Source organism: Anomaloglossus baeobatrachus, chromosome 4 (assembly GCF_048569485.1).
Source record: "Anomaloglossus baeobatrachus isolate aAnoBae1 chromosome 4, aAnoBae1.hap1, whole genome shotgun sequence".
Taxonomy (NCBI): Eukaryota; Metazoa; Chordata; class Amphibia; order Anura; family Aromobatidae; genus Anomaloglossus; species Anomaloglossus baeobatrachus.
In genome coordinates this window covers 220,603,789-220,615,252 of record NC_134356.1, presented here as the reverse complement: position 1 = coordinate 220,615,252, position 11,464 = coordinate 220,603,789, and the positions used below count along the sequence as shown (strand labels likewise).

Here is an 11,464-nt window from a genome sequence, read left to right as displayed (position 1 = left end):
ATACGAAAGAAAAATAAAAATGTACAAACACACCTACAACAATTGAAACAACATTTTTTGTTCTGTTGTCAGCCTTCCTCAGGATACATTGGAGAACTAAAAAGGTGTTCATTATGGAACACGCAGGATTGGGTTCCCCTGTTGTGACGCTCTGGGCTCAGGTCTTGGGGCATTTGTTTGAAAACAAGGCCTCAGCCTTTGTGCACAACATGATTTGCCACCTTGTTAGTTTAATTAATATCCTCCCCATCCCTCCCCCCCAACAGTCACCTTAGACAAGAATTAATCACGTGCCGCTATTTGCATGTGATCCCCCATGGGGCAGTGCAGAACACATCCTTCCAAAAGCCATCAATATAAAAATAAAGCAATCCCACAGCACCCTTTATGTAAAGTTTTGTAACACGGTAATGAGAGATCCCAACTCCAGCAGAATCACTGGGAAATGAGATATTGGGAGTACAGATGATCCTGCCTCAGGCTAATCCTTCAGCAATAGATTGGAACTTTTGCCTCTCCCCCTTATACCCTACTTCCCCAAACAATTCCTATCTGTCATGAAGGTTAGAAGGTTTGTGGAATGCTCTTGGTGCAAGTCTCTTGGTGGTGACCTGAAACAGGCACCCAGACACTCTCATTCATACGTCCACCTTACGAACAGAACTCCGTTTGTAGTATGATGTTTCCTGAGAGTGCTAATTCTCTTCAATTAGATTTAAATCCAGGTCCGCAAAATCGTGCTGGAAGAGCATTGCCTGGGAGCAGGACGAGTGATCTCTCCTAGTCATATCTTCTTCACTAAGTGCCAATGTGCAAGTTGTAACAGGACTTCCAGAAGTGCAAGGAGATTCCCCATGACAAGCCATAAAAGGAGAAGAGCTGCCTTCATCACAGTTGTCCAAGAAACACATAGCACCAGCATTCTGCAAATAGAAAAGCTATTAGTATATGAAAAGCCACTAAACACAAACGGTTTAAAAAAAAAAAAAAAAAAAAAAAAAAAAAGTAATAACTGGGATCAGAAAAATTAAACAAAAAACAAGCCCACCACCCCCATTACCTGGTTCATCTTGTAGAAGTCCAAAGAAGGACGATGCCACCGTGTATCTTCCTCGTGCCTTCGCTTGATTCCACATTTCCTTGTGTCAAGGTCACAAGGCTGCGATTGGCTGCGTGGCATACATTGCTGTCTCCGGACCAGCTCTGGTGTGGAAGGTGGGGAGCTGCTGGCTGAAGGAAGGAACAGTCCTGAATCCTTGATGTGTACAGGAGAGAGGGAAAACCGGCGCTGCAATGGAAAGCAGCTGGGCCCTTCCGTGTTCTCCCAGAATATAGTGGTTGGGGAAAGGGTGTAGGGACATGGTGACTCTCGGCATAGAGCCAGGCTAAAGAAGGGAGGGCTGTTGGCTTGGATGCAACGAAAAGAGGCACTGGGGTCATTTTGGAACCTGAGACTGGAGACCCCTTGGGATGGACTTTGAGTCTGCACTCCCAGTACTGCTCCAACCCCACCACTATTACATCTCCTCTTGACAGGAGTCCACACTTTAGAACCACTAGGCCTCCAAATAGGCCTCCAGCGAGATAGGTCCTCTGGCACTGATAAAGAGCGGCAGTGTCTTTTTGTTGGTGGGGCTGGAGGTGCTGCAGAGCTCCCTTCCTCAGGTGTTTGTGAAGGGCTCCTGCTGTTCGGGGAGTTCTCTCTGCTCAAAACAGGAAAATGAAGACTCAGACTGGAAAGATGATGGCAACCAGGTCGGATTCCCTCTTCAAGTTCAATCCGTGGGCAATGACTGACAAGCCCCCAGGAGCGTTCTTCTGTAGAAAATTAATACAGTGTTAGGTTAGATACCACAATGTATGTCAAACACAGTGCAGTACATTATATGGGGTTAAAGATGACAATCATTTCACGGATACAAGGCAAAGATCAAAAACACAAATAGTCTTTCGGTATGTTAGATCTACAGGCGTGTCACACATGCAATGAGCTACAGATATGCTCTGTGGATTGGTGGGAGTATTGCAGAAGAAGAATAGTAGATGAAAGGTTATCAAATTTAAAAGGTGCTATGAAAACTTTCCATTAAGAAACCGACATTTAAAGTCCATAGAAATGTCATTTCCTTCTGCAATTCAAATGTAATACATGTGTATTTTGTTGCAGCTCCAGGACTTCACAATATATATTTTTCTCCATTATGTGTGGAACCCTCTAAGAAAAGAGTTATCCAGCAAAGAAAAAAAATAAATCTCCCATGCTGCTGATTGTTTCCTGTTAACTCTTTCACGAACCTGCCAGTCTCCATTTTTGCGTTTGTTGTTTTCTCCAGAGGCAGAACTATATTTTTCTATCCACAGACCTATGAAGGCTTGTTTGTTTTTTACGGGACAAGTTGTACTTTAGAATGGCACCATTCATTTTACCACATAGTATACTAGAAAACAAGGGGAAAAAAAAAATCCCAAAAGTACGGCGAAACTGAAAATACCTCGCAATTCTGTTTTTTGTTTTTTTTAACAGCACACAGTGTTCAAAATTATCTGGCAATACGAGTCTCCTGATCAGTAGGACTACAGCAATACAAAAAACATGTTATATATATAATATATTACACATACATACATGCCATATATCTATATCTATATATATATATATATGTGTGTATGTATGTAATTACACATACATACCATATACACACACTACAGACCAAGCGTTTGGACACACCTTCTCATTCAAGGAGTTTTCTTTATTTTCATGACATTGAAAATTATAGATTCACAATAAAGGCATCACAACTATGAATTAACGCATGTGGAATGAAATACTTAACAAAAAAGTGTGAAACAACTGAAAATATGTCTTCTATTCTAGGTTCTTCAAAGAAGCCATCTTTTGTTTTGATTACTGCTTTGCACACTCTTGGCATTCTCTTGTGGTAGTCACCGGAAATGGTCTTCCAACAGTCTTGAGGGAGTTTCCAAAGATGCTTAGCAGTTGTTGGCCCTTTTATCTTCACTCTATGGTCCAGCTTACCCCAAACCATCTCGATTGGGTTCAGGTCTAGTGACTGTGGAGGCCAGGTCATCTGGTGTACATCACTCTCCTTCTTAGTCAAATAGCCCTTACACAGCCTGGAGGTGTGTTTGGGGTCATTGTCCTGTTGAAAAATAAATGATGGTCCAACTAAACGCAAACCGGATGGAATAGCACGCCGCTGCAAGATGCTGTGGTAGCCATACTGGTTCAGTATGCCTTCAATTTTGAAAAAAAATGCCCAACAGTGTCACCAGCAAAGCACCCCACACACCATCACACCTCCTCCGCCATGCTTCACGGTGGGAAACAGGCATGTAGAGTCCATCCGTTCACCTTTTCTGCATCGCACAAAGACAAGGTGATTGGATCCAAAGATCTCAAATTTGGACTCATCAGACCAAAGCACAGATTTTCACTGGTCTAATGTCCACTCCTTGTGTTCTTTCGCCCAAACAAGTCTCTTCTGCTTGTTGCCTGTCCTTAGCAGTGGTTTCCTAGCAGCTATTTTACCATGAATGTCTGCTGCACAAAGTCTCCTCTTAACAGTTGTTCTAGAGATGTGTCTGCTGCTAAAATTCTGTGTGGCATTGACCTGGTCTCTAATATGAGCTGCTGCTAACCTGCGATTTCTGAGGCTGGTGACTCGGATAAACTTATCCTCCGCAGCAGAGGTGACTCTGTCTTCCTTTCTTGGGGCGGTGCTCATGTGAGCCAGTTTCTTTGTAGCGTTTGATGGTTTTTGGCACTGCACTTGGGGACACTTTCAAAGTTTTCCCAATTTTTCGGACTGGCTGACCTTCATTTCTTAAAGTAATGATGGCCACTCGTTTTTCTTTACTTAGAATTTGTATTATGGCAAGAAAAAAGCAGCTAACAGTCTATTCAGTAGGACTATCAGCTGTATATCCACCAGACGTCTGCACAACTGCTGGTCCCAACCCCATTTATAAGGCAAGAAATCCCACTTATTAAACCTGACAGGGCACATCTGAAGTGAAAACCATTTCCGATGACTACCTCTTTAAGCTCATCAAGAGAATGCCAAGAGTGTGCAAAGCAAAAGGTGGCTACTTTGAAGAACCTAGAATACAAGACATATTTTCAGTTGTTTCACACTTTTTTGTTAAGTATTTCATTCCACATGTGCCAATTCATAGTTTTGATGCCTTTAATGTGAATCTACAATTTTCAGTCATGAAAATAAAGAAAACCCTTTGAATGAGAAAGTGTGTCAAATCAGCAGATATGTTGTAAGGAATGCACATTACCAATTATAAGCCTTAAAAAGGGGCCCTAAGGTCATAAGTAGTCAAATTGTGTCCTTATTTTATTCCTGCTACTGACCTGGATATTCTTTTATTTGTTCTACAAAATCTGCCATATTCCAAAAATATGGGCCTCTTTAGTGCTGTTTTGGACAATCTTTACAAATTGGGTGTGGCTTGCAGAATTCTCTGGAGGAGTCTTTAGTTCACTCTGCATAAATTACCCTTGAAGATTATATAAATTAACACTAAACCACATGCCAGCTTTTAAAAAAACAAGGCAGAATACTCAGGGGAACAGCAATATCTTTTAAAGTTCTAGGATTTGGAAATATTCTGGGATGTTCAATACTAGTGATGAGCGGACTCACAGATAACCGAGACCCGTCAGTCCAGGTTATTCCTAGCTTTTAAAATTCGGTTCCAGGCTGGATTCCGGTCCCAAGATAAATCTATGGGGACCAGAAAGTGGCGATTTAAAATGTTGGTAGAAGGCATAGGAGCAGGCGTGCTGTACTTACAGAGGCCCCAGGTCCGCTGTTCACTGCTCCCGCGGCGGCGCAGTCACTTCTGGGGCCAATAATTTACCTTCATTGCATATGCACTGCTTTCCATGCACACTGGAGTCTGATTAGTTACAGTCAGACGCGCCCCCACGATGAGTGACAGCTTGTCTGAGGGTCAGTATCTTACAGTAAAAATAAATAAAACATTTGACGTAGGCCCCGCATATTATCATATCCAGCACAGATCAAGCCTAAGCAGTGCACCTATCTTGGCTGTGTATCAAAATAAGAGGAGCTGTATGCAGCTTCTCCCCGCCCACCCACTCTAATTAAAAATATTTTAAAAAACAGCATGCAGTTTTCCCCTCCCAATAGATTTTGATACCCAGCCATGATGAAGCCCAACAGCTGGGGGCTGGTATTGTCAGCCTGGGGAGTCCCATGTTTATTGGAACTCCACAGGCTAAGAATAGCAGCCAACAGCCTACCCGGAATTGTCGCATCCATTAGATGCAAAAATCCCATCCCTTTGCCCAACTCTTCCCAATTGCCCTGGTGCAGTGGCAATCGGGGTAATAGGAGTTAATGACAGTTCACAACAAAAAAATGTATCTGATTAAAGAGAGGATTAGGAAATTGGTGAAGGAAATTGATTTCTTTTTCTTCATGGACAGCACTTGTAGGGGCACATCGAAATACTCTCAATGTTTACTAAATATTTGGATGTTCAGCACTTTCATATCACAGTGATCAAATTGCCCGATTGTTTCTGGGTGCCAGAAGCAGATTTTGGCAGGCTTACAATGTATGCGTCCACCATTTTGGAATGAGAAGAGGAGGGCAGGGGGGGGGGGGGAATAATTTTCCGGTACTAAGGTACTGTGGGCTTTTCTCTGTCATCTGACATGTTAGACCATGTCAGATGATAGAAAAATATTTTTTTTAAATTTTCCTGTTTCTACATAGAGCTTGGAAGGATTCAGCTAGTCTGTTTCTAATCATGTGATGTCATAGACCTAATGGAAAGCAGAAGAGTTTACTGGGTAAAAAAGAAAAACGAGCAATTTTAAGTATACAGTGCTATATGATAAATATAATAATTTGGAGTGCTAATGTAATATCCGCATCTAAATTTACGATTTTGCCTTTGGAAACTGTAATCAAACGGTATCCATTTCAATAAAGACTGTAGATTTTGACTAGAAGAAGAAGATATCAAGCTTGACGAACATAATCAACAACTATTTGCAGATGGACCTTTTCCATGAGACGATAAATGGCATCAAGCATTTGCAGGAACTCTAGTTCCAGATTATCAGTTGTAAGCACATCGCCAATCACAACATTCTTTAGGCAGTAGGATTTTAGGCGTGCATAAAAATCTTAGTTATCGGCTACACATTGCCCCTTGTAAACAGGACCTGTGCTGCTAAGGTGCACTGTAAGAGAGTGCAGAAGTGGGCAGTGTAAACAAGGACAGTAAAGAATTGGAATCTAGATTGTTGGCACTTATTACTGGCTTTAAATCAGTCTTTATAGGTGAGCTATAATTCTTCATTTTCATATTTTAATTACAACCAAAAGTGACTTAAGGCTATGTGCGCACGTTGCATACAGTTCACTGCAGAAATTTCTGCAGCGATCTGAAGAGCACATGTGCGCTTTAAAATCGCTGCAGAAATGTCCATAGTGAAGCCGATTCCATGCGCTCTGCCTGCAGCTTCTCCCATAGACAGAGCAGGAGCTGCCGGCAAAGCGCACGGAAGAAGTGACATGTCTCTTCTTTTTACGCAGCGCTTCGGCAGTAGCCGAAGCGCTGCGCTCTAAAACGCCACGTGCGCACGGCCCCTGCACAAGCTCCATAGACTGTGCAGGGGACGCAGGACGCATGCAGTTACGCTGCGCTACAAAGCGCAGCGTAACTGCATGTATTTACGCAACGTGCGCACATAGCCTAAGAGCAAAGCAACAATACTGGAAACAAAAAAACAAAGCACATTCTACTTCTAACCAATATACAGTGCACAAGATGCTACAAGCTACTAGTTTGAAAGGCCGCTTAAACAATTGAAAACTTTTTTCCCATATAGAATTCTAATACTTAATTTTTAAGAAAAATCTGCAGTTTAGACCATACTAAACTGCTCACACTGCTAAATAGGACCTTAGAAATTAAGGTGTGGTGGAGCGAAAACTAAGCCAAGAGTGTTTCCCTGAAAATAAGCACAACAGGATTTTGGGAGTATGCGTGAAATATAAGCCCTAGTCCAAAAAAATGCCCTAGTTACAATTCAAAGTGTCCAGGTAGCCTACTGGTCTACATGTAAATAGAATACATCAGGATAAATACACTATCACCTTCCCGAAAGAATCACACTCAAAAGACTCCATAATAAGGGTTGGCTAGTGCCAGGCTACCTCACACACGGTAGTACCACTAGCATTGCTCTACTCACGAGCGTTGTAGCTGCTCCCAGTCATCAGGGGAGTCAACAGCTACACGTCAGTGGAGCAGCAAGGGATCTAGCAGTGACGCAGATGTGTGTGGGAGCCCATCCACCATCGGAGCTTGCCAACGCTAATTGTCTTGGGTGTAAGGGGTTCTGGCGAGCGATTCTTTTATTTAACTTTTAGGGAGTGACTGCATCTGTCCTGCTGTATTCTATTTACTTTTTTACATTGACCACAACAACTTCAACCAGCAGAGAGGTATTTTAGGAAGAAAAAAAAATAAATAAAATAAATAAATAAAATATATAATAAATATATTATATGTATATGTAATTATATATATATATATATATATATATATATATATATATATATATATAATAAATATATTATATGTATATGTAAAAATATATATATATATATATATATATATATATATATATATATATATATATATATATTATATATATATATATATATATATAATATATTACATATACACACACACACAAAAAAAAAAAAATAAAATATACATGGAAATACTTACTTTATTAATTCAATAATAAATGTAGATTCCCCCCCTCCATGAACAACAAAGACATCCACTGAAAATAGGCCCTAATAAAATTAAGATAAGGCCAATTGGCCACTGACTGTTGATTAGGCAGCGAAGTATGAACAGCCCCCACACAATGTAGGAAGCTGTGCTGTTTGAGCTCTGTATATTCGTAACTAGTTGGATGTGCAAAATTAACTTTTAGCATATAGTCATAAGTCACTTAAAATGCTGTTTTTGTTTGTTTTTTTTTACAGCCCCAGCAAAATGAATGAAATTTTAAGCACATGTTGCTCATTTTCTTTTTTTCCTTTGCAGATTTAGGCCCTGTGCGCACTGGAAAACAGAATTTTCTTAAGAAAATTCCGCAGGGTCTGAAAGATTACCGCACCCGCGGTAAAAAAACGCGGCAAACCAAACCACACCCGAAAACCGCATGCGGTTTGCCCGCGTGCGGGTTGGTACATGTGCTTTAATGCATTCAATGCAATAAAGCACATTGAAGGAAAAAAAAAAAAAAAAAAAAGTAATTTCCTTCTGAGATAGATAGCAGACAGATAAATGGATAAATAGACAGATAGAAGAATAGACAGAGGGATAGATAGAGTCCCTGTGAGCACACGCTACATTTCTCCCGAGCAGTAATGTGTGTTTACATTACCGGCCGTGGGAAATGCTCTTTAGTTACCTCTCTGCAGTCTGTCTCGCACCAGGGTCTTTTTTGTGTTTTATTTAAAATAAAGGATTTTTCGATGTGTGTGTTTATTTCACTTTACTTACGGGTTACTTACTCACTTTACTTCCGGGTTGATCATGTCAGCTGGCACATAGACGCTGCCATGATCAAGCCTGGACTTAGTGGCGGCGATCCGCCGCCATTAACTCCTTATAGTACCCTGATTTGCCACCGCATCATGGCAACAGGAAGAGCTGGGGACACTCCAGGACTGCCGCATAATGGATGCGACAGTCCCGCGGCAGCTGCGGGCTGATATTCTCGGCTGCGGGAGGAGGAAGGCATTAACCCTGGCCCTCGCCCTCCCCAGCCCGAGAATACCGGGCCGCCGCTGTGTGCTTACCTCGGCTGGACGGTAAAAATACGGCGGAGCCCACGTGTTTTTTATTCTATATGTCCGTTTGCTTTCTATGTGTATTCTATATGTCTGTGTGTGAGTGCGATCTGTGTGTGTGTGTGTTTACTCTCTGCTCCGCTTCCTCTTCCTGTCATAATGACATCACTTCCCTGCAAACCGCAGGGCAGCATTGTACATTACCGCAGGTAAATCGCAAAATACCGGAGGGAATAGCGCAGGAAAACGCAATGAACCGCACAGAATTTGCTGCCTGGGTAATTCCCTGCGGGATTTCACGATTACATGGCAGTCAATGGAGTTAAATCCCGCAGCGACGTGCGGAAAAGAAGTAACATGCAATTGTTTTTGCTGCGGGAATCCCGCAGCAAAACATGCAGCTGTCAAAATCCGCATAGTGCGCACAGCATTTTTTGTTCCCCACAAGTTTTGCTGGTGAATCACTGCAGAGATGTTATGAACATAACATGCAGCAAAACTTGCAGCAAAACCACAGGAAATCCACGGCAAAACCCGGCAAGTGCACACAGGGCCTTAAAAGGCGTTTGAAATCTTTGTCAATTCTTTCACTCATCCTAGTGAATGAAGGGGGGGAGATGTATGAAAAATGCAGATTTTCTAGAGCATTTTTCCTGCCAAGAGACACTTTTTTTGACGCAGACATGTCTGCAGCAAACACTAAAAAAGGGACTGTCAGCAGTTTTCTGCAATGTAATCTGAAGATAGCTTGCTGTAAGAGTTAAAATAGAGAATTCAGCCTTGCCTCTCTTATCTCAGTCTTTTTTTTGTTTATCTGCAGTGTGTTAGTTTAAGCCTCTTGTAGTTATCATTAGAGGGTCTCAGCAGTGCTCTAGCCAGACCCCGCCCCCTTGTGTGTTTAGCAGCTGCTGTCTATGGAAATGTACACTGAAAGCCTAGTGTATTTGGTGGCTGCTCTCCCAGCACTGCTACATACAAAATCTAAAATCTTTCAGTGTCAGAACGGCTGCACACAGTAATTAAAGTGATACATCGTTGAACTCTGGGTCTCTTTGTCTACATAATGCTGCTCTCCAATGAGGTAGCAAAAACCTGCTGACAGAGTCCCTTTAATGTATGTATATACCCTTACTCAGATAAAAAGTTTAATTTTGATATAGTTACATAAATATTTAAAAATATATACATACACACATACAAAACACAACTTAAGCAATGGAGGCAGAGGATCATATATACAGTAAGGAAAACAAGTATTTGCTATACTGACGATTTTGGAAGTTTCCCCACTTTTAAAGAGCAGAGAGAAGTCTATAATTTTTATTGTAGGTATAACAGCTGTGACAAACAGAATACCCCCCCCCCAAAAAAAAACAAACAAAAAAACCCCACATTGCATGATTTTTAAAAATAATTAATTTACATTTTATTGCATGGTTAACCAAGGCAAGCAGCTTGGTGAGAAGGCAACAACTGTTGGCACAATTATGAGAGAATGGAAGAAACACAAGATGACTGTCAATTCTACGCAGTTTGGGGCTCCATGCAAGATCTCGCCTTGTGGGGAAAGGATGATTCTGAGAAAGCTTGGAAATCAGCCCAGAAATACACAGCAGGACTTGTTCAAATCATTGATGCAGTGTGTGGAAATTTATTCAAGAACTAGAGAAGACATCTGACCTCTAATTGCAAACAAAGGTTTCTGTACAAAATATTAAGTTCTGCTTTTCTATAGTATCAAATACTTATTTCAAGCAATAAAATGCAAGTTAGTTAAAAATCATACAATGATTTTCTTTATTCTGTCAAAGATGAAGGTGAACTCACATGTACACTGGAGATCAAAGTTAGAAAAACACACAATTTCCTAAATGTTGTGGTCATTGTGTAGTCCTATGTGATTATATCCTAACATGAGTAACTTAGCAGTAATTTAAGCTTATTTCATAATTGAATTTATTGTATAGGACATAATAAAAATATAAATTAGATAAATAAAAAAACACTGATCAAAATTAGAGAACACTTACAGATACCTGCAAGTTATTAGTGTTAATCTGGCTCCTGGTGCAAATTTCCTTATATGACAAAACCTATGTAAGGCTGGTGTCACACTTGTAATTGCCATGCGAATCTCGTGTTGCATCACCCATCATGGACTCTCACTCTCCTCAAAGGAGCGTCTCAGCTGCATAAAGATGCATGCAACTGACCCGGTGATACAACACGAGGCACTCGCAAGTGTGACACCGCCCTAACTGGCAGCCAGTTTGCACAGACTTTACAAAAATGATGTGTCGTTACAAAGTGACCAAAACTCTCTGGCAGCAGGTTGTCACATGAAGGCCAAAAGGGTGACCCTATCAGCCATAGCAAGAGAAGTTGGTCGTTCCAAGGCTGATTCGAGAATATTGTAGCTTTGAGTTAACAAAAAGCAAAAATTCCTAAAATATCAATTAAATATGCATTAAAAGCGGTTATTGGACAAAAAAAAAAAACAACAAAAAACAACACCCCCTTAAAAAGGGTACCACACAGTAGGGGCGGATTAGGGAAGAACAAAAAAGGTAGGTATA

At 41.0% G+C, this 11,464-nt stretch overlaps 1 protein-coding gene across 2 annotated transcripts in view; it reads right to left on the bottom strand.

The window, feature by feature from the left end:
* Positions 1-270: 270 nt before the first annotated feature.
* Positions 271-11,464, bottom strand: part of FAM53C (family with sequence similarity 53 member C) — a 47,390-nt gene continuing 36,196 nt past the window's right edge. For both annotated transcript variants that reach the window (XM_075342382.1, XM_075342380.1), the window contains 2 exons: positions 1,061-1,818; positions 271-923 (listed from right to left, as the gene is read on the bottom strand). In XM_075342382.1, the coding sequence (XP_075198497.1) occupies positions 696-923; positions 1,061-1,818 (986 nt within the window). In that variant the 3' untranslated portion in view covers positions 271-695. The remainder of the gene's footprint in view (positions 924-1,060; positions 1,819-11,464) is intronic.